The sequence below is a fragment of the Lucilia cuprina genome, chromosome 2 (assembly GCF_022045245.1).
Source record: "Lucilia cuprina isolate Lc7/37 chromosome 2, ASM2204524v1, whole genome shotgun sequence".
NCBI lineage: Eukaryota > Metazoa > Arthropoda > Insecta > Diptera > Calliphoridae > Lucilia > Lucilia cuprina.
In genome coordinates, this window is record NC_060950.1 from 69,639,993 (window position 1) to 69,664,628 (window position 24,636).

Sequence of the window (24,636 nt, forward strand, 5' to 3'; positions counted from 1 at the left end):
TTCTAGTTCAGTTCTAGTTCAGTTCTAGTTCAGTTCCAGTTCAGTTCTAGTTCAGTTCCAGTTCAGTTCTAGTTCAGTTCTAGTTCAGTTCTAGTTCAGTTCTAGTTCGATTCTAAATCAGTTCTAGTTCAGTTCTAGTTCAGTTCTAGTTCAGTTCTAGTTCAGTTCTAGTTCAGTTCCAGTTCAGTTCTAGTTCAGTTCCAGTTCAGTTCTAGTTCAATTCTAAATCAGTTCTAGTTCAGTTCTAGTTCCGGTCTAGTTGGCATAAATATGTTTGTTGTATTCTTTTTATGTCTACCTGAGGGTGGTTATTATTTTGTGTTGTAACACCGCCTAACTAGAATAAAGGAAATCCTCCTACAACTTTATAAAGATATTGTACATAAAACTCCACCCAATTATTTATGTTGAATGTTATTAGAAAGGTGTTTAATCGGTTTTAAATCAATATTTCTATTTATTATTAATATTTCAATTAGGCTAATGTCATGTTTAAAACGTTTGTTTTGAATTATAATTAACCTCACATTTTTTACATATTTCTTAGAGATGATTTTTTTTAGAATTAATATTTTAGTCTATATATATTTTATAAATCAGTTTATACATGTATTACATATGTATTTATATGTATTAATGTAAAGCTATATATTATACCCAGCATGCAGAACAGTTGTAAAATGACAAAGTTGTTAGTTTCAACATAGTTTTTTTTAATTTTGCTTTAATACGGATCTTGAATTAAGGTTGGATAAACATTTTAGACTTAAAGAGACCAAAGTGTTTTGTAAACTATTTATAAAGTGGGGAGTCCATCGAGTGATGTTATATTATCTTTAAATTAAAATAAAAGTTTCGCATCCAATATTCCATCAATCCAACTTAACTAAAATAGGTTCGAGTGTAAGCTTTTTAAATTAAGTGAAATCGAACCATAAATATTGCAAAGTTGAGTCTTAATAAAGCATAGATTATTCGGAGAATTACTTAGACTTATATATTTGAAATCAGTAATGTCTTCGAGAAGTTTTGAAAGTTGGTCCTTAAATGTCTGAAAAATAATGAAAGACGGGAGTAAATGACTTTAGTTAACATAGTCGCCATTCTACCACGATTTATGGATATATATCTGATCAAAAAGGTTTACAACATGTAATTTATTAAAGTTTATTAAAACTTGTTTGAAGCTAACAACTTTTGCCATGTTACAGTATAAACACCATTTGTTTGAAGCACACAACTACACTAATCAAAGGACTAACAAAGATTTTACATTTAGATAGTTACGCAGACTTTATTTATACAATTATAAAATTTATATAAAAGAAAAGAAATTATAATAATATTTATTATAAAATACTTATAATAATAATATATACATACATATTGAATTGCAACCATAGCTGGACAACAGAAAAAGTTTAAACAAAAATGTTGCGTTTGAATATAGAGTTTGTTAAAAATGATCATTATACCTATTAACATGATTGTGATGACCATAATGTTTTGTTTATTTTGGGGGGGAAGTAGAAGTAGAAACCTAACGACTCACTTCAACAATAAATTTTTGATTTAGAATGTGTTAAGTCGTTGCAAGTTCATGCAAATCTTTTGTTAAGAGCTGATAGATTGATGGATTGACTGATTGATTGTTTTTTAATTGATTTGACTGATTGATTGATCCTCCAATTAAAAGAAGAAGGCGTGCTTTTAAATTTTATTTATTTCTTCATATTTTTTTTTTCAAACGTTATAATATGTTACTAAAAATTTATTTGCTTAATAATTATTAAAAGAGTAAAAGATTTAATGAATTGTTTAAAAGAAAATGAAAAAAAGAAATTGTTAATTAATTGATTAATAATAATAATAAAAGGAGTTAAAGTATAAAAGTAAGGTGTTATAAATGAAATAAATTTAATGTAGTATAAATAAATAGTTAAGTTAGTTGTTGTTATTGAAAATATGTTTAAGGTATTTAAGGCTTTAACACACCTATAGAAACATATACATATTTACACTTAAACATATATAATTTAATAGCTATGTTTAAGTATATGTTTGTATATGTATGTGTAAGTTTATGTTTATATTTGTATACCATTGGAAAGTGTGTTGTTGTGGGGGGTGGGGGTTGGGGTTTTTCTTTAAAAATGTATGATTTTATATAAATAGTATTCGGCTAAAACAAATATACTTCTTTTTTTTTAATTTTAAATTACATTTTACTACGTAATCAACAAATTAACTGTTAATGATGAAACTAGTTTTGAATCGTTTAAAATAAGAAAATAATTTAGTAATCGATCATATTATGTACATTGTACTAAATTTTTATTACACGAATGTACAGTTTATGTAAATACACACCCATTCGCACACACATATACATACAATTAAACGTATACGAATTAGTAAAAGTAATTTTCTGCTACTGGCAATAGTGTTCCGAATTGTTGAGTTAAAGGACATAATCTCTTCAGAGCTTTTTATTGTATTATCTGTTAAGATTTACGTTAGATAGTCACTAAATGTCTGATGAACTTATATCTTTGTTTATATCTCTTAGAAAAATGTTCGATAAGTTTGCTATAGAAAATCATTTAAATAAGAACATAAATGTTTAAGAAACACTTTTAGCTCACTCACTTGGAACAAAAATTTCAACTTTGACCTTAGTTGACTTAAGAAAGATAAATTTATTCGGTATTTGAAGGGGTTTACTCTAATGTTTGTTAAAATCATTTTTTTGAGGACCTTAGTTATCGAAAGGACCCATAGTTTTGTTCAGTCTTTAAGACACATATAAGGAACATTAATTTACTCAGCATTTACTGCCAGTTGGTTAAAATTGAGTTTTTAAAGGACCCACAATCTTTTAGACATGTGTTCGAGAAGTTTGTTATCAGAACGCAAATGTTGTAAATATAAACGGCACTATTAGCTTTTTTGGAATAAAATTTATTTATTTAGAATCCTAAGTCTAGTAAATCGCTTCAAGAACAAACATTTTCCAATTTGTGTACTAAATATATTGAATTTTGAAATGTATTCTTTCTTAGAGAAATACCTAAATAAAGAGTTACGCAAAAACTAGTTAACGATCACAAGTCTACAGGTATTATTAACTGCTTTATCCTAATTACTTTTAAACTGCATTACCAAACGAACAACTCTTTCTCTTTATAAAATTAAGAGAAAGAAGAGTTTATTATCATCCACTCTGTTCAGCTCACTAGTGTGGATCAAAAAGAGAATATCTCCTACGTTATTGAATATCAGATTTCATATAAAGCGAACATTTCGATTTTCCCACACTGTGCGTTAAATTTTAAAACACATTTTTTTTTCAATTAATTCAACAACCATTAGAGATCTTAAAATATACCGAGTATAGATATGTACCACTTACCCAGTACTACTGGAAATATAACCAAGAATTAAGTTCTTTAATATGGAAATTAAACGTTATAGTTCAATTAATTTATGTAGAATGTTTTCCTTTCAAATAAACAAAATATTCCAATGACATTACAAAAGTTATTTATTCAGATCAATGCACCCACAATCCTTTTGAAAACAATAAGACATTCGATATATGATTTCTCAAAAATAAAACCATCAATTTCATAACAATCACAGACCGGTTAAGTGGTGATTGTTGATTGCGATTGATGTTGCTGTTAATGTACATATGTTCTTATAAGTTTAAAGACTTTGCTTATACATATGCATACGCAATTGTGTATGTGTGTGTTGCGGCGAGTGTATCTAAGACACACATTTAAATATATATATATGTGGCCAGACATTTGTTTTTTGTTGTTGTTTGTTTATTTGATGTAAAAAAATAGAACTGTCATTAACAATAACTAATCAATAACTTACCGACACACCTGTAATAATATAAAAAAAGGAAATGCATTTTAAAATACAAAAACTATTTTACACACTTACACTTACTCTCACACATTCCCACATACACACACACTCACAGATATATATAAATATTTAAATGAAATTTTAAGTTTTTTTCTTTAAGAAATTCTTTGCATATTTGATTTGTAAGGAATGTATGTGTGTTGAAACAGTGTTGCCAATTACATATAGAGAAATTTATCTTTATTAGAAGGTATTTTTTACTTTAAATCAACTCTCAACATAAAGGAGAAATCAAGTCGAGTCTTATAACGAGAATTTTCCAAAAAAAAAATTTAAGCCTACAGTGGTTAAAATAATACTAATTGATGATCTCATAGAAGTGACATGTTCTTAAGAGAATGAGAAAGACATTCCCGGACTTTACATTGGGAATTACAACAGCTTTCAAACTACTAACCGAAGGGAAACGTAACTATTAAAGTTGGCAACTCCATAGAGATCTACATATAAATTCAAACTAATGCGAAAGCCATTCTCTTAAGAATCGGATGATATTATCCTCAAGATCGCAAAGAAAGAGAAATAACAGCATAAAGGAACTCCTATGAATATCTCTATGTTATCTACACTTCATCTTCTTAGTCTTTGAGAACGCTTTTGATAATTTTAAACAAAATTATGAAGCTCTGGTCAAGGACCTACATCTTTCCTGATACGAAGAGGAATACGGCAAGAATATACATTATAAGAAAAATTAGTCTTCTATTAAGAAGTGGACCGTTTTCAAGCGTAGTCCGGCAATAAAAAGATATACAGTTTTGACGATTCAAATATGCTTCCTCGGGTCGTCGATTTTACTTTAAACTCACGAAACTATCAACACCTTTAAGAGTGATATTATTCGATCTATTGGACTAATAGGGTAATATACTATAAAGTCAGCCACTCCCGGTGGAGTTGACATTCTTTTGAGAGAATTGATTGATGTCATTAACAATTGCATTGTATCGGAACAAAGATCCTTTTATTGTGGAAATGTAGAAGTCTCTCGGCCTTCTAAAGTGAACATTTCCCAAATCAGCTGTTACAAGCTGACCAAATGAAAGTGTCAGCTGACTACTATTCATTTCCGCATGGAAATTAATAAATAACGTGCCCAAGTAAGCATTGACAAACAAGTTAGGAGAGTACTTTGGGGGCTGTGATGAACTTCGCTTGAAATCGAAATGTGCGAAGTTATCACAGCAATTTTGTTATAAAATACAACAACCACATGGCAACTTCATGCTTTTCGATTTGATAGCGATGCTCTATGGAACAGAACACAGATGTATGGTGTGGAACAGACAAAAATCTATTGCATAAAATCGACTCTGCTTAAATTTGTCTTTTATTGCTGCTCCATACCCCTTTTTTTCTTATCTAAGGTAGGTAACGGACCACTTTTTCTAATTTGATGTTGATTTTCATTGAAGTTTTTCACGTATACGATTGAGGTTTGGGTTGTTCTGAAGATGTAATGTTCTTGGATACGTAAAGTTTTCCAAATACTCTTTGCAACCACAGAAGCTGATTGAACATGCCCTGGAATACTTAACGCTAAGGAGGTGCGACATGCTGGGAATTCTATACAAAGAAGACTTTGGTTTGAAGTGATGACAACCTTGTCAAGCAACCACTTAGAGGGAATCCTTTTTACAAAGGAGATACAACTAGGTTAATGTTTGCAGTTTCCCTTTGAAATGATAATACGAAGAAGGCTGTAAATTGGAAAAAAGACGATAAAGACCCCCTAATATACGTAACAGAAAAGAATTCTGAATTTAGAGATATTTTTTTTGGTATTTTTCAATCAGCATTGAGATGTTTAAGTGATGCTTCTGGCAACACTGGTGTTAAGGTAAGTTTAAGAGTGTTTCAAGTTTGTAGGCATAAGAAAATGCAAATTAACTCTTTTTAGGGCTTGTAACTAAACTAACACTTTGATTCCAGGTGTTCTCCACCTACACACACACACACACTCACACATACTTACACACCAGAGAATTACATTTTTATTAATTAAAAGAGAATTAAATTTAAAAAAACAAATATGTTAAAATAATAATAACAATAATTATGTTAGAAAAATACTTAAACAGAGAGAGATAGATAGAGAAAAAAGCGAGCGAGAGAGATTATAGAGAGAGAGAGAAAGAGTGAGTGAAAATAACAAATAAAACTAATTTTTATATAGATTGTCTGGTGTCAGCTGCTCTTGTGTATTGTAGATTAATTTTTTTCAGATGTTTTATAATTAATTGAGATGTTTCTTTTGCTTTTAGATAAATTGTAGCAGTTGTCTATTTTAAGTAGTAGCAGTATTATTATTTTCCTTAGTTAGATGGTTTTAATATTTATTTATAGTTGTTTTGTTTTTTTTTTTTGGTTTTTTTATTATTATTTAATACGGTTTTACTTTACCACTTGTTTCAACTTGTGAATGTTCCACAAAAAAGTTTACTTACATATAAATTGTAAATAAGGATATAAAAGGATAATAGTTATAACAATAATAATAATAATAGTAATAACAATTGTGATTGTATTTCAATTCAGCTGTGGTCGAATATAGTACATACGAATGAAATTACCTGTACATAGGGCTAAGGATATATATATATGTATATATGTATGGGTATAAGTAGGTCATCATATTACATACATATATACATTATACCTTATGTAAAGTAGTGGTAAGTTTTATTTTTGCGTTTTTTTGTAGCTTTTGATTTCTTTTGCTTTTGTTATTTTATTTTAAATTGGGTTTTTTTTGGTTTGGCCTTTTTTTTGCTTTTTGTGGAATTTAATTCGCATATTGAATCAAGTTGAGCTCCTAGATCGAAAACGGGAATGAGAGGCAAGCAAGCTTAACAGAATCTTTGGGAAAACTTGATACCGTTTTTTTTGGTTTTTCTTAACTTGGTTTTTTGTTTTGGTTAATACTAACATTGGTTTTTTAATTTTTTTTTTATATAATAATTGAGTTTTTGTTCTTTTTTTTGGTTGTTAATTATTGTTAAACATTGATTTTAACTAAATGTACTACAATTATGTATGTAAATTATGTACACAACAAAAATTTCGTACGTTTTTTTTTAACGTAAATGTAAATAAATGTAAAATTAAGTGTAAATACGTTTATGTTGTAAACAATGTAATTCTGTTAAAGTTAATGTTAATGAGCGCAAGAGTAAATAAGTTTTTAAAATCAAAAAGAGTTGTAGGTAATTGTTGAGGGAATAAAAGAGAGTGAGAGAGTAAACTCATAAAATATAAAGTTTGTCATGAATAGTTTTGTATATTAAGATTTGAGTACGAAAGAAAGAGAGAGATATGTATACAAGTGTAAATGTTTGAGAGAGAGACTAACGTGTAAGCAAATGAGTAAAATTATATGTGATCATATAACTGTCTAAATATAATGTTTAAACACATTATTGAGAGTGAGAGTTACATGTTACAAAATGTTAACCAAGGAAAAATGTTTAAGAACAATTAACATTTAAGCAAATGAGCAAAGTTATATGTGTTCGAGTAACGGTTAAAGAAATAATAATTGAGAGTAAGATAGTGTGTTATGTTTTACGTGTAAAAAAAGTAAGTCTAAATGAAACTGTTACTGGTTGAAACAGAGAGAGATAGAGAGACACTAACGTGAAGGTATATGAGCGTATTATTATATTTCAGGATTTGTTGTATGTTTATTTATGCTAATACTACTAACAGTGAAATGTTATTAACATTATTGGTGCCGTTATGCTGTGTATGTATACAAGTCTCCTATTTTAAAAGGGAGGTTTTCTCTTTATTTACTTGTTTAGCTTTTGTTTGGTTTAACTTTAACAACAAATACTACTTAAGAGTGTGACAAAGAGAGCGAGAGAGATATAGACAGTTAGAATGATAAAAAAACTTGAAGTGAATCAATGTAAGGGAAAATGCTTGTAAACCATACCTAAAAAAAGTAATTTAAAACAAACTAGTTTTACTAAATATTTACATACTATTTTTTATTTGTTGTTGTTTTTGTTTTATAAAAAAAATATATAAACAAAAAAATAAGTTTTTTTTTTAAACAAAAAGAGTTTTTGTGGCTAATATTACTCTCAACGACAAGCTGTTAACTCTTTCAAACTTAGAAAGAAAGTGCAGGCTTGTTAAGTTGAGAGTATTCTAGCTAAAGTGTTTAGTTGTGTAAAATAAAGGTGAAGTGATGGTGAAATTAACGCCATATTTAGAAATATATATATTTTTGTTTTTTGGAAAAAAAACTTAAAGAAATCTATAAAAATTAATATTTTTCACTTTAACTTTCATAAACAAATGCTCTACTATTGTGTCTAGTTGAAAAAAATTAAAAAAATTTATATTAAAAAAAACATTTAATATTATTAAATCACTAATCATTCTAAAAGAAAAGTGTTTTATTAGTTAATTTTATCAATAAAAATAGTATGCATTGTATGTATTTACAAGCATTTTCACTGTACGTTAAAACTTCAAAAGAAAAAAAAAAACAAAATTAAAAATTATATTTAATTATAATTAATTTTAGGTGAAAACAAACAAAAATTTTTTGTTCAAAATTATAATCATTCTTAGGCTCGGAACTTACTGTCCATTTGGTTTGTTATATACAAGAGAGAAGAGAGTTATTGGACAACAACGTAACAAGTACGAGGCGTATGATCAATAAAAGTTTTTTTTTTTTTGTTATAAACATGATAACAGCGAGAGAGCGGCATTTTATAAATATTTTTTTGGTTCAAATTTTTTTTATACATTTGTTAGACAATAACAACAAAATGTTTCAGTTATATAAATGTATATATATAAAGGTGAATTGATTCGTTGTTTTTTTTTTAGTTGTTGGGGTTGGTAGATGATTTTGGTTGACAGGTTGTTGTTGGTTGTTTACACAGGTTGTTATATATACATATACATTTTTTTTGGCAACGTACATGGAAGGCAGGTGAAAATTATATATATTTTTGTTTGATTAGCACATTAACAATAAAAAAGGGGAAAGAAAAAATTTTGTGTTTGTGTTAAGTTTGTTTTTTTTTTTGTTAGATTTTAGTTTTTTTAGGAAATCCAATTACGAAATTTGCCACATAAAATAATGAAAACAGTCAAAGTGTTTTGTTATTGATGCAGTCATTTAATTAGCTTTATAAGTGGGTAGTAGTAGTAGTAGTAAGGGCATTTAGCGCGTCATCATTTTTGTTATACAAATGAATGAAATATTTGATTAGTTAGTTTAGTCTATAGGTTGTTACTACTCGTCAAATCGTAAAGTTGTGTTTGTTTTGGTGTTTTAGATGTGTTTATTTTTTAGGAATAGGTGGTAGATGTGTTTTAATGGTGTTAAGGAAATGTTTGGCAAAACAATTTCCACAATTATTTATTTTTTGAAAAAAAAAGAAAAAAAAAACAACAATTTATTTATTATTATAACATTAATAGCAGTAAACGCTTAGAATGACATAAAAGCCATATAAAAGAAATATTATTATATAAATATTTATATTTATATATAAGTTACATATAAAAAGTATATATGTGTTTAATTATTACCTACACTTGTGCTCATATAACTAAGATTGGTATGTTTATTAACATCTGTAGGAAAAAATAATTAAGCAATGAAATGTTGAAGAATTTAAAATGCGTTTAAAATTACAAAGGCTTTAGTACAAAATTTGCTTAAAATTTTAACATGAACTAGAACCGCACTAAAACTGAACTAGAACTGAACTAGAATTGTACTTGAACTGAACAAGGACTGAACTAAAACTGAACTAAAACTGAACTAGAACTGAACTAGAACTGAACTAGAACTGAACTAGAACTGAACTAGAACTGAACTAGAACTGAACTAGAACTGAACTAGAACTGAACTAGAACTGAACTAGAACTGAACTAGAATTGAACTAGAACTGAACTAGAACTGAACTAGAACTGAACTAGAAATGAACTAGAACTGAACTAGAACTGAACTAGAACTAAACTAAAACTGAAAAAAAAACGTGTAAATCTGGAACTAATCTACACAATTATAACTGATTAAGGACTGATATAAAATTGATATAGAACTACTGATCTACACCGAAATTAGAACTAAATTAGAATTGATTAAGGATCCATTACTGAAGTTTAACTGATATAAGACTGAATAAATCCTATTCAATAGAACTGAATTGTTTTTTGTCAAAAGCGGTGATGACTTGGCGATCATAATATTTCAAAATTAAATTGGACAATTATTTTATGAAAATTTAAAAACTTTAAATGCGACTAATAAGTAGCTTTTTTTTTGAAATTATATAAGCACAAGTGTATTATTATGTAATTGGTTTAAAATTGTAATTAAATGATAAACAAAACACATCATACCCGTATGATAAACTGTAGCGAAATAAGTGTTGTATGTATGCCGTCGGTTTTTTTTTTTTGGACAACAAAAATGTGATTGATAGAAGTTGTGACAAAAATACATACACTTTTATTTTGGATTTTTAATTAATTATTTTTGGATTCTTCACTTGTTGTGTAAGTGGGCTAAAAAAACTAAATTATTTGTTGAGTTTAATGAAATTATTTCAAAATTAAAAGGTGATAAATTAAACGAAAAAAAAGAAAGGAGTAAAATAAAATTTAATTAAAACAAAAAATAAACTATAAATTGATAACTACTGTTTGTGGTTGTTGTTTTTTTTTAGCTATTTTATGTTTACGGAGCAGGGGTAGAACTCGTTTTTTTTTTTGTTTTTGGTTTTAAGCGTTACTACCATAAATTTGAGGTGAAAATTTGTTTTTATTTTGGTGCAAAAATCTACTGTAAATTTTGCAAATGGTTGGGTTTTTGTTTTGAATTGATTAAATGTAAAGGGTTTTTAGCTAGAAGTGTGAGTTTAACAAATTTCTACATTTTTAAAAAAGAGGGTTAAAAGGTTTAAGGAACAAATAAATAGATAGTAAGAGTAAGGTTTTAGTTAAATTAGGAGAGAGAGAGATAGCGAGAGAGGGAAAAGAGTTAAGTTAAAAATCTACTTTATATATATAAACTATATATGTATATAAGTACTAGAATTAGAGTTTATTTACTAAATAGCTATTATATATACATATAGGAATGTATAACTTGCTGATGTTGGTTATATAATGATCTTGTAGGTTTTGTTTAAATAATAACAATAATATCTAGAGGTAGAGGTAGTAGATATAATATTAAAGTTAAGCATTGACAGAATAACCTTTAAATGTTTTGGTTTTTCTTTAAATACTAATAAAAGCCTTGTTTTTTTTGTTATTGTTTTAAAATATTAACTGGTGTGTGGTGGATTAACTATTTTGTAGAATTTAAAAAAAAAAACTATTTGGAATACTATTTATACAATATTTTTAATTTTTAAAAAAATTGGTCTAAGGTTAAAGAAACAACTGACTGTATAAAACACAAACTAAGTAGAAAAAAATTAGTTAAAAATAGTTGAAATTATAAAAAAACAAAGTAATAACAAACTTAGTGACAGAGAAAGAGAGAGCGGGAGAGCGGATATTTTAATTGGTCTAGGACATCTACAGTATTTTTACAACAGGAGTTCTGCAAATAAATTTACATTTTACAAAAGACTCTTTTCCTTTTGGAAAAAAGAGCGAGAGAGAGAGAGAGAATGTGATAGAAATCTAGAGCTAGAGCGAGAGGTTTAAGAACTAGGGTCAGCTAATTAATAAAACTATTTTTTAAGTGTGGTAGTAGTTTTAAAAAAGAGAATTATTTGCCGTTCTTTTTTTTACTTAGGAGACTGATGTTTTTTTTTTAAGAGAGAGAGAGAAAGTATAATAATAAGAAAAAAAACAAAACGAAATAAAATGGAACAAAAACAATAAGAAAAAAAAAAAAGAAAATAATATTACCCATGACTCAGGCGGATAACGAGGAAATGGAGCTATTTCTTTGGTTGCTACATTACTAGGCAACTCAAGTCTTCCACCTAATTTTCGTAGCTTTCTTCTTCTCGCCACCCGAGATTTCGATCTTAGCATCAATGCTGCCTGCATCTTTAATGCTGATTTTTTACAATCACTCTATGCGTAACTAAATCGATACTGAATCAGTGACTATAATAAGCTGATGAAGAGTATAAGTTTTCTTTTTATTTGGATTTTTTTTGTTTGCTTTAAATTATTAATTTTAATGCCAATACATAAACAAACTACTCGCTCTTTGAGGGGGAAGGGTAATTTTTATTTAATAACTTTTTTTGTTTTTTTTTTTTTTAACGAGCAGTAGTTGACTGTTGGTTACATGTGTTGAGTTTGTTTAATATTTAATTGTTTCTTATTTATCTGTTTGTATTTTGCTTTAGTTGGCGTTGAAGAGTTGAAGAGCTTTGTTTTTTAAGGCTGCTTAGACGTCTGTAACCGTGTTTTTTTGTTTAGAGAAGAACTAGAATTTATGTTCTTCAGGAGCCCTATATGTAAAACTGAAGGCGTTTTTGTTATAGTTTTATTATAATTATATTGTTATTAATTTGAAGAAAAACAAAAAATTATAATAAAATTTCATAATTTCTTTTTTTGGGGAAATAATTTTTTTACTTTGAATATTTTAAAATAGTCTTATGTTAATATAATAATATAAAGTAGTAAGTATGTAGAGTTAAAACCTGACAATTATCTATATATATGTAGAGAGAGAGAGAGAGAGAAGAGTATAACTGCTCTCGGGGCGTTCTTGCTAGCTTTGTATGTATAACAAACGATTTTTGCTCTAAGTGCTATAAAAAAAGGCTGTTGTTTTTGTTGTTGTTGTTAAGATAATAGCAGGCTTTGCTTTTCCTGTTTATACAGCTAGTTGTTGTTTTTGTAGTTATTAACGTTATCCTTTAGTTGTTGTCTGTTGTAATTATTGTAGTTGTTGTTTGTCGTTATCTGTAGTTATCGTTGTTGTTGTTGTTGTATTTGTTAATAATTATCACAAAATTTTGCTGCGTTATTTGTTGCTGCTATGTCGTTCTTTTTATATGTTTTTGTACTTTCCAACGATGATGTTTCTGTCTACGTTGACCCTTGCGTCGTCTACGTCTACCACGCCGACGCAACCACCAGTTTAAACGTAATTGTGCGCACGTACACAACAGTCGATACATAAACTTGAGATTTTCTTAAAAATTTACTATTTTATTTAGAACTAATAAGACAAGAAGTTAGTTGTTAAGGTTTTTTCTTTTTTTGTCAGTTCATAAATAAAATTTGTATTTAAAGTTCTTATGTGTTTTTTTTAGTTTTTCTAAATATATAATAAATAAATAAGTTATGTACGTATGTTTTTGTTATATATATTGTTGTTGTTATTATGTATATTAATTGTTTTAAATTTTTATATTTTTTTATTTAAAATGGCGGTGAAGGCGTATGTAAAAATTCATTTTTTTTAAGTTGTTTCAAGTAACAAATTTGTTTTGTTGTAATTGCTGCTGCTGCTTTTTGCCGTTGTTGTTTTTCTTATTATTATTTTCCTTTCATTTTGATTACGATATGTATGCTTTAGTAATTTCTTGTGTTATTTGTTTGTTAGAATTTTTTAAATTCCTAACTTTTTTACAGCTTAATTTAGCATTTAAACGCATTTTCATTTTCATTTTACTTTTCACTTTTCTTTTATAATTTAGATTCATTTATTTAGTGGTTTAGACGTTTTGTTTTTCGCTTTTGTTTTACACTCACTTTTCTTCTTTTTCTTAAAAGTAATGTTTGTTTTTGTAGGTTGATTACTCAAACCTTAAAAAAAAAACAAAATCTTCTCTCACTCGTTTATAAACACATACACAAACATTAACATTTTGGGTCAAAAATGGTCGCTTTGGAAAAATAAAATTTTCCTATTTTACTATTTCTTCCATTCTTAGCACCGTAAACATGTTTATGCAAGTGTTTGTCTGTTTAACTAAATAAACATTGTTGTTGTTTTTGTTTTTATTAAATCTTCATTTAAATTTGTTATTTTTATTTTTTTAATTATTTATTTAAGGCAAATAATTTCATTTTATATTTATTTACATTTTTAGTTACATTTAGATTTTTTTTGTAATAAAATTTAATTTTAGGCAACAAGTTTTTCTATTTAAAAAATGATTTACACTTTTGTATTATTGTTTTAAACACATTTGTTTTGTTACTTTTTTAACTAAATGGCAAACAATAAATAATAAATAGTATTTTATTATTAAATAAACAAACTAAAATGTTTTCCAAAAATATACATATATATGTAAAAAACTGTGTGTGTGTAAAGTATGGTTTCTATTGTTTTGTGTGTGTGTGTGTATTACAACTGTATTTCACAATTGCCAATGTTAAAAAAACCCTTATACAGCAAAAAAAGTAGACAATTTTCTATTGTTTAATTTTGGCACCACAACGCAAATTGTTGTTCTCTTTTTTTTTCTAACAAAACACCCACAATTATTTAATAAAATTAAAGTGTTTAATTTGAAAATATTGTAAAAACTTAAGAATTTATTTTTTCAAAATCATAATCAATAAAATATTTAAATATTTTTCAAGTTTTCTTAAGTGAATTGCAGTAGGAATTTGCAGTATGTTCCACGGGTGGTATGAGTAATATTTTCATGTATTTAGAATAAAATATTACTTATACCACCCGCTGTACTAAATGACAAAGTCCCCTTCTAAAAATGACTTAATGATCAAAATTCACTTATAAACTGCATAAGTAACTAATATAGACGTAAATCCTTTTATCAAATTTTATAAGGAAAGGATCATATTAAAACGCCAGGCCCCCAAAAAAACCCTCATTTAGAAAATTCCTTTTTTCGTCAAAAAAGGATTAAAATACTTTTGAATTAAAAAAAATCTAAATTTTTAACTTAATTACTGGTGTAGGCCTTTTTTATGTTGAACCATGATCGACTATATAATCTTCATTATCATTTTCCCCCAATGTTTTTATTTAGGTCAAATTTCTTTCGTGCAAAATTTTTTGAATTTAATTCATATAATAAGTGTCACGCCTCCTTCTGATATGCCGCCCATTTTTGGTCGTAAATATTCATACTAAAGTGGAGTTGTTATATTTTGTCAAACGAACTTATTTAATATTTTCTTTATATTCAAAATGACACATCCACTTTATCTAATGCGCCAATTTGGCCTTTGTTTTCATACTAATGTTGGAGTTTCTGGCGTTTTAAAATGAAAAGCAGTCTATAGTGCAGTATACGGAGACAAGGATTAAGTATGGAAATACTGTGTGCGCATTTTCCAAAGCAAACAAACTTTATCAACAGATATTTGTAGAAATTTTCTACTCAATTCCTGTTTAAGCTCAATCATTCCTAGTTCAATACACAGACAGACTACGGAAGGGATTGGCTAGATCATCTAAGAATCAAATAAAAATATATGTATGTATATATATATGTATGGTTTTGTGGGTCTACGACCAACATTTTTTATATATTTCCCTAAAAAGAGTTCATTTCAATAAAACACTTAAAGGTTCTTAAAAAAAAACAATGAAATATTGCCTTAAATTCCTTAAATAGTCGCCCAATGGTGAAAACAATGAAAATCGTTTAACACTTTACAAAACTTAAGACTTACTCTACTAAAAACCTAAATGATCTTCAGATAGCCTTTAAACTATAAGCGATTGCCTTTAACTCCTTAAATAATCGTCCAATGATGAAAATAATGAAAATCGTTTAACACTTTACAAAACAATAGCTCTTAAACTTTAGACGATATCTTTGAAAATTAATTTCCCACAGGACGTATGATTAATTTTAATTTCTGACTTTAAATGCAAATTAAAGTATAACTTTTGTTGTAAAACTAGTTTTAAGACTTTTGAAATAGTTCCTGAAAGCTATTGCAATTAAAAATAAAATCTTTAAAAAAAATTAAACTTTTCTCAAAAAGAAACTTGTTTTAAATTTTAAATTTAAATATGAAAATATAAATAAAAAATTAAAAAAAAAATTCTATTTAAATTTTAAAATGTAGTTTAAATATGCTTAAACATAAACTAAAATGCATAAAGGAAATTTCATAACTTTCTACTTAAACCACACCCTTTGCTTTTTGAAAACTATATTTGCCAACTTTAGTTATAACAAACCTTAAGTTAAATATATATAAATAAATAATGTTTTAATATTTAATGTCTTTTGTAATTAGTTTCTTCATTTCTTTAGTTATTTCAACATTAAAATGTATTCTAAATGATAATTTTAGTCATAATTAAGAGATTTATTTTAAGATTAAAATTTCGTTTGCAGAAGTTTTTCTCTTTACTTTAAACATTTTCAAAAATTTTTTTTTCATTTTTCGTATACATAACAAAATGTTGTAGGATTTTATGATATCAGTAAAACTGTTTAGCTGTTGAAATAGCATCTATATATATAGTAGGTATTAAGTAGCAGCATTTAGGCAGTATTCCAAAAATGTTTGGATTTTTCTTTATAGTTTATTTCTATAATGGCGTTTTGAAACACTTTGGAAAATAATTAAAGGTGAATTAAATGCAAATTTGATATTCATTGAAAAATTCCTTCTTAGGAGATTTTTTGGCTCTAAATCCTGAAGCTCTATAAAACTTAAATCCAAAATCTATATTTATCTATAATGCTTCAAAGTTTGATATATGTTCAACTATAAGAACTTAGGTTTTTTAAGAAATAACTAATTTAAAAAAAATTCTAAATTTAATTTTTTTTAATTTTTGTTTGAAATTTTTATCAATTTCTTTTTGTAGAAAAGTAAGATTTTCCTATAGATTCTATAGCGTATTAAGTTTTCATTTGAAAACTATTTAAACAATCTTTTTCTTTGGCTTACAACAAAAGTTATAGTTAAATTTGTATTTTAAGCCATTAATTAATATCAATCATACGCCCTGTAGTTAAGTAGTATTAAAAAAAGTTAACTTTTTAAGTTCAAGGGCGATTTAAGTGAAACTTGGGACTTTAATAGAGTAGGTTAAAAGCTTTTTTAAACTCTTTAAGGATTTATGTTATTTTCACAATATGTTGTGTATTTAAGGTTCTAAAAGGAAATTTATGTTTTATTTGATTTTTTGTATAGTTTTTAAGTTCTTGAAACAATTAATATGAAGCAATAAAATGATATATGTATATATTAATGTACAAATAGAAGTTTCTAGATTTTCGTTATTTATCTCGATATAAAGCCTATTTAAAGATCTTCAACCGATTTTTATTTTTTTTATTAAATTTGAAAATCATATTTAAAAGATTTTAAGTTTGTGCCATCCTTAATGTTCATTGTGTCCTCGATGGATCTCATATCCAAAAAAACGTAAATTCCAAGTTTTTTATATAAATCTTTAGTTTTAAGAGAAAATTTTCCATTTCCATTTTAATTTATTAAAAATCCTATAATAATTTCTTTAAGTGTCCACCAAGTTGTCGTCTAAGTTTGAAAAGACAAAAAGAAAAACTTTACGTTTTACAAACATGACAACAAGTATAAACTTCAAAACGGAATTAGAAACATAGAGACAAACCTATACATAAATGTACAGTATGGTTTAAAACCTAAGTAACTCTTTTTCTTCTTAAGTCAACAACTACAACCAAATAAAATCTTGTAATAATAAACAAAAAAGTTTAAAATCATTTCTCATCATGTAATAAGATAAAGTTTGAACCCCCAAGTTGTAAGGAATAAATGCTTAGGTTTTAAACAATACTGTTGTTAAATAGGTTGCTTTCTATATAAAATTCTATAAAATCGCCAAAAATATAAAGAAATATAGTTTTTACTATTTATAAAGAAAATACAAGAAATGGGTATGTGTTGCTCATAGAGTGTGTGTGTGTATGTTAGACAAGTAAGTAAATGTGAGTATTAAGTAAGAGACCACCAACCTAAAACACTATTTAGGTAATAATGTCTACAGCCCCAAAACTAACCTTAAAACTAATGAGCCGTATTTCTCGCTTTAAAGTCACTTTCATTTAATAAAAAACTAAACAACAGAAATTTATATTCGGTAAAGAAACAGAACAAAGGAACTATATATCGTATATATAAGGAAAGGAAATAATAGTAAAGGAAAAGGTGGTTTCAAAAAAATGTATATATATATGTATGTATATAAAGAGAAACATGCGAGAAAACATTATGACACGAAAAAAAACAAGAAACAACAAACATGCAACATTGAAAATTACATAGAACATAGAAAATAATAATAATAAAAACACCAACACACACACACAGAATGATACACAAAAACACACAAACATACACACAGATGAAAACGAAGCTAGATGTGTAACAACGAATAAATGCGAATTAGAAACGAAGAAGTTTTGATGGCTATAAAACCGTTATTAAATGATGAAGTATTCAAAAATTTAAAGTTTAAATGTTTGTATATGTGTAGGTAATGTAATGAAAAAGTATAGTTTGTATATGTGGGATGTTGAATATAAGGTGTGTTAGTTTTTTTTTTGTTATTGCTTCTTTTTTTCGGTGGTATATAAGTAATCATAATCATAAAAAATTATATGTAATAGCATTTAAAACTACACACACTCGTACATACAAACATACATCGTGTTAAAGGTAATAAAAATGAAAAAGAAAACAACACACTTAGAAAAGGACCAAAACTTAAAAATATATATACTTGTTATACGTATAGTAAGTAGTAGTAATAAAAGTGGCACGATTACTTAGAAAGATTAGTGTTTGTAAGTAATAGGAAAAAAAAGAGAACAGAAAGCTAGACACAGTTAGTTTGTAAAAGGATAGAGCATTTTAGAAACATGTCAACGCAGGCATGGAAATAATTTGTACTAGTTATCATTAAAGAGCAGTTTATATACTAGTCTATTAACTGCTCTATGGAGTAGTCAATTGGCTAGTCTATCGCTACTCTATAGACTAGTCTGTGGACGACACTATTGGCTTGTCGATACACAAGTCTATGGAATAGTTTCTGAACTGAACTATGGAATAGTCTATGGAGTAGTCTATGTCCTAGTATATCGACTAGTTTATGATTAAGTTTATGAACTAGTCTATGCACTGGTCTATGGGCTAGTATAAGAAATAGACTATGGAGTAGTTAAGGGACTAGTCTGGAGACTAGCATATGTACCAGTGTTTACACTAGTCTATGAACTAGTTTAAGGACTAAACTACAGACTAGATTATGGAATAGTCAGTGGAATAGTCTATGCAATAGTCTATGGACTAGTCTATGGATTAGTCCATGGGGTAGTCTATGAACTAGACTATGGAATAGTCTATGCACTAGCCTATGGACTAGTTTATGCACTAGTCTATGGACTAGACTATGCACTAGTCTATGCACTAGCCTATGAACTAGACTGTGGAATAGACTAGACTACTTCCTTGTCTAGGGACTAGAATATGTATTGACTAGTTTATGTGGCTTTAATCTAGCATTTATACCAGTCTATTAACTACTCTATTGACTAATCTATGTTCTAATATATAGGCCTATGGACTAGCACGTTGACTAATCTATTAACCAAAAGTACTAAATTTTTCATGCCTGTGTCAACACCATGTGAATTTTTTTTTTTTTTTTTGAGTATTGCGTTAAACAATTTTAATACAATTAATTAGCAAATAAGTACACAAAGAGAATAATTGTGTATATAAAGAGAGCAATTAGTACAGATAGAAAGAGAGGGCCAGCCTGTTAAAAATTCTTACGACGCTTTGTGTTCATATATTTTTTTTTGTTTTTTTTTTTTTTGCGAACGTGGTTGTAGTTAAACTTGTTGTTGTTCTTAATTACCTCAATATGTTCGCAGACGCAAATACCTTCTTCGCAGTAGGCGCATAATTGAACCTTACGACCACCCCGAAACATAATATGAGGATCATCGGTGAGTAAGGGTTCATATTGTTGATGTTGCTGATTGAATTGTAGCTCTTTGAATTGACGCTTAACGCCACTAACGGCAGAGGCGGCAGCAGCATCCAATTCAAAAGCATCACTACGACGCATGCGATAGACACTGCATTTGCGTTCGAGAGGACCGGTGGGTGGCTGCATGTGTTCGTCGTCATCGCACGAATCAATGGCGGCGGTTAGGGGTTGTTTTTCCGCTGCAGCTTCGGAAAGTTCATCGCGTGGTTTGGCCACATGACCAGGCGAAGCCATGGGCGTGGCCGGCGTCACTATAATAGAGTCGTGGCAAGGTAAAGCCATTGTTGTGCTGGCCTCCTCCTGTCCAGTCATCGTAGGTGGGGTGTCGCCTGTTAAGTGGTCGCCGGCGACGGCCACGCCCTCTGGCGACGTCGGTGGTGTGGCCTCAACTTGCGAAACCAGCGGCAGCGTAGCGGTGGCCGATTTCGGCAAGTGTGTATAATGGAAGCTAGTGCCACTGCTGCCCGAATGACGATGCACCAATCTAGGCGATACGCGTCCATGCTGATGATGATGCGTGTGCTGGGCGTCGGGTGTATAGGAGCCCATATGCTGATGGCCCTGTTGATGAGCATGACTATGGGCATGATGACTATGACCCGGATGCCCCGTATAATGGCCATGAGCATGTGAATGCATTTGCATGTGCAGCACCGATTGTGTGTCGCCCTCATCGATTGGCAGTAAAAGCTTGGATTGAGCCGTATAACTGGCACTAAGCTTGCGTGCCTGAGCCTGCGGTGTACGTAAGTAATTATTGGGTAATTGGTGGAATTGGCGTGAATGTCGTGTGGGCGTGGAAGCGCCATGTTCGGCTAGGACAATACCCGCTGCCTTCGGTGGATGTAGTTTCGCTTGAAGTTGTTGAGTTTTCTTTTGCTGGCGCTGACGTTGTCGGGCCTGACGCGAGGCCAACGAAGCACCGCCCGCTGCCGCATACATTGTGTTTAAGTTAGTTGTTTATTTTTTTTGTTTTCTTTTTTTTTTTGGTTTGTTTATAAATTTGTAGAGTGTGTGAGTGTAAAATATAAAGCTAACTTAAGTTTGAGTTACCCGGCTAAGTAGTTATAGTGTTTGCTTTAAAAAATAGTTACTTTTGCTAAGTGTAAAATTTGTTGTTGTTTTTTAAGGGTTTTTTTCTTAGAGAGAAGTCTACAATTTGTTAAAGCTTAGAGTAAGTTTTAAAACTTTCTCACAAAAAGCTGGAAGTTACTAGGAGCAAGTGTTTGTGGTCTAGAGACTAAGGATTAGATTTTTTTTTTGATTTTTTTATATTTGATTTTATTAGCAGACAGAACTAAAGAGTGAGAGAGAGTTATAGAGAGCGAGAGAAGAAAAATGGTCTTAAATTTCAGAATTTGGTAGTTCAGTTAAATGTTGCTGTTGTTGTTGTGAAATGACATGTACAATTTTGTATGCCAAACACGGGATGTTTGTTTGTTAATTAAAACTGATTTTTTTTTTGTTTGGATTTGAGTTTAAAAGATCACAACTAAAAGAGTATAAAGTGCTGCTTACAAAAATAAACTCTCTAAAAAGTTAAGTGCATACTGAAAGGGATTTTTTTTAATCTAAAAAGATCTCTAGTTTTTTGTTTCTATAATACAGCCAGTATGGTTTTAGGGGAATTAATGATTGTGTAAATTTACTTAAAATTTTTTAATTTACATTATATGTTAAATAAGTTAAAAAACTAACTAAAAAAAAGACTACTTAAAAAATTTTTGATAATAAATTATTATAAAAATGGTTTAATTTCTTACTATATAATTTACCTAAGAATGTTTAATACACGTTCACATTAAGAAATTTTCTAAATAACATTTAGATTTTTTTAATATAATTTGATGTTTATATTTTAAAGTTTTTTATTTTGTAATTTTTATTTTTATTTTTTTTTTTGGAGAGTATGATAACGAACATTTAAAGTTATTTTAAATATTACACATAATCTCATTTGGGTTTTGAATTGATGTTAATGCTTAAGTGTTACGAATTTTTAATTAAGCTTTAGCTGGTTTAAGAGATTATGTGTTATGGAGAGTTAGGATGAAAGTGTGAGTTAAAGAAACAGCATATATAGGAAGACCTGTAAAGGTCTGGTCACATGGTCTAAGGTTTTGTTGTAAAATTTTACTAGATCTTGTTAACAGCATATGATATACAACAAACTATAAATGTTTAAGCTTAACTAACATTTAATAACGTTTTTTTTTTGTAATTTTAAACTAAATTATTTAATTAACATTTATAATTTGCTCTAAAATTTAGTTATATTTCAATTACTGCTTAATTAAAGTTAATATTGTTGTTATGACACATAAAATGTTATAATTTCTTTTCTTCTTATTTTACTATTTTTGTTTGAAACCAAAAGAAAAGAAGTGAAGCCGAGCTATGTAAGGAGTGGGATTTATAGATAAATGTATTTTTTTAATGGTTGGTTGATTTCTACGTTAGCTGATGAGTTCGATATGACGTTGCTATTACATGTATCTTAAACATAAACAAATATCTATTAGTATAACATGTTTTTCTTTTTTTATTTTTTCTTTACTAAACTGCACTCTGTGTATTTTTTGTACTAAAACTGTTATAGTTTTCGCCTTTAAAAGGAAGAATAAAAAAACTAACTAAACTAAATTGAAATGTAATGAAAAAAAATTCTACCAGCACAACACAACTGTATATACTTTCTTGCCCCTCTATGTTTTTTTTTTATTTTCTAGTTACAAATATATAAATCGATAGTTACATAATAATTCCTCTAAAATATCAACAACATTCGCATAAAATAAATGTTATATCCAGTATATAACAAGAAAACAAAAATAAACTCAAAAAATAAGGTTTACATTTAATATTTGTCTCTTTTTAAATTTTCGTTAACTAAATAGTTATTGTTGTTGTTATTAGATTTTAGCATTTAATTAACAAAATGCTACAAAATTTTATATAAATTAATCTTATAAACTAAACTAATTATGCTATAAAAAAAGTGTTTTAGGTTTTTATTTTTCGTTTAGGTATAAAGTTAAAAGCTGTAAAAAAGATTTATTTTTAAAAAAAGAGCAAATTACTTAACAAGTTATAAATAAAACGTTTAATACATATTGCAAAGTTTTGTAAAAATATCTTTAAAAAATGTTAAACATATTAATTGTACAAGATTTCAAACAGATCCTTATGCATACAGAAAAACTTTCCATTCTCAGAAATTTTGTACTTAAGCGACTTCTAGTGAACACAAAAGTAGTATTTAATTTATTTTAAATCTCTAAGACAATTTGTTTAAAATGAAAAAGTACTCTAAAAATATTGTTTTTTTTTTTAAATTTAAAATAGTAGTAGAAATACTACTTTTTAAAAATGTAGGAAAATTAATAAATTTTATAATTGATAATGATTTTTGGTAATTTAAACTTAAAAGAAATCATATTTTTTCTAAATTTTTACCAAAAAGTATTAAATTAGCTACTACTTTTTAGTAAAAAGTAGTAAATTATAAAAATTTTTCATAGAAATGTATTTACAATTAAATATTGTTAGTAAATATTACTATAAAATTTGTTTTTAAAATAGTAGTAGAAATACTACTTTTTGAAAAAAGTATGGAATTACATACATTTTAGTATGGATAATGATTATTGGCAATTCAAAGTTTAAAAAATCGTATTTTTTTCTACATATTACCGAAAAGTACTAAATTAGCTACTACTTTTTAGTAAAAAGTACTAAATTATAAAAATTGTTGATAAAAATGTATTTAAAATGGAATATTGTTATTAAATATAACTATAAATTTCGTTTTTAAAATAGTAGTAAAAATACTACTTTTTGAAAAAAGTATTGAATATAATTCGTTTAGTATGGATAATGATTATTTGTAATTTTAGTAAAAAGTAGTAAATTATAGACATTTTTGGTGGCGATTTATTTAAAATGAAAAGTTGTTAGTGAATATATCTTTTGTTCTTGATTTTAAAATAGTAGTAGAAATACTACTTTTTAAAAATAGTAGGGAAATTTTTTAGTTGTGGAATAGATAATAATTTTTGGTAATTTAAATCTTAAAGAATTCATATTTTTTCTATATTTTTATCGAAAAAGTACTAAATAAGCTACTACTTTTTAGTAAAAAGTAGTAAATTATGAAAATTTTTGGATGACAATTTTTTTTAAAATGCAATATTGTTGGTAATTCCAACTTTAAATTTAGTTTTTAAAATAGTAGTAGAAATACTACTTTTTGAAAAAAGTATGGAATTTCATTCGATTTAGTAATGATAATTGGTAATTAAAAGTTTAAGAAAATCGTGTTTTTTTCTACATATTTACCGAAAAGTACTAAATTAGCTACTACTTTTTAGTAAAAAGTAGTAAATTATAAACATTTTTGATGGCGATTTATTTAGAATAAAAACGAGTTAGTAAATATAACTTTAGTTCTCGATTTTTAAATAGTAGTAGAAATACTACTTTTTAAAAAAAGTAGGAAAATTTATAAGTTTTGGAATTGATAATAATATTTTGAAGTTTAAAGTTTTAATAAGTAGTATTTTTTCTATATATTTTTTCGCAAAGTACTAAATTACCTACTACTTTTTAGTAAAAAGTAGTAAATTATGAACATTTTTGATGGCGATTTATTTAGAATAAAAACGAGTTAGTAAATATAACTTTAGTTCTTGATTTTAAAATAGTAGTAGAAATACTACTTTTTAAAAAAAGTAGGAAAATTT

The 24,636-nt window shown here is 27.5% G+C and overlaps 1 protein-coding gene across 1 annotated transcript in view; it reads right to left on the bottom strand.

Annotated features, from left to right (window-relative positions):
- The window catches only part of LOC111679650, a 31,310-nt gene extending 8,542 nt beyond the window's left edge, over positions 1–22,768 (bottom strand). The window contains exon 1 of the mRNA XM_046945280.1: positions 19,760–22,768. Within this exon, the coding sequence (XP_046801236.1) occupies positions 19,760–20,836 (1,077 nt within the window). The 5' untranslated portion in view covers positions 20,837–22,768. The remainder of the gene's footprint in view (positions 1–19,759) is intronic.
- Positions 22,769–24,636: the final 1,868 nt, after the last annotated feature.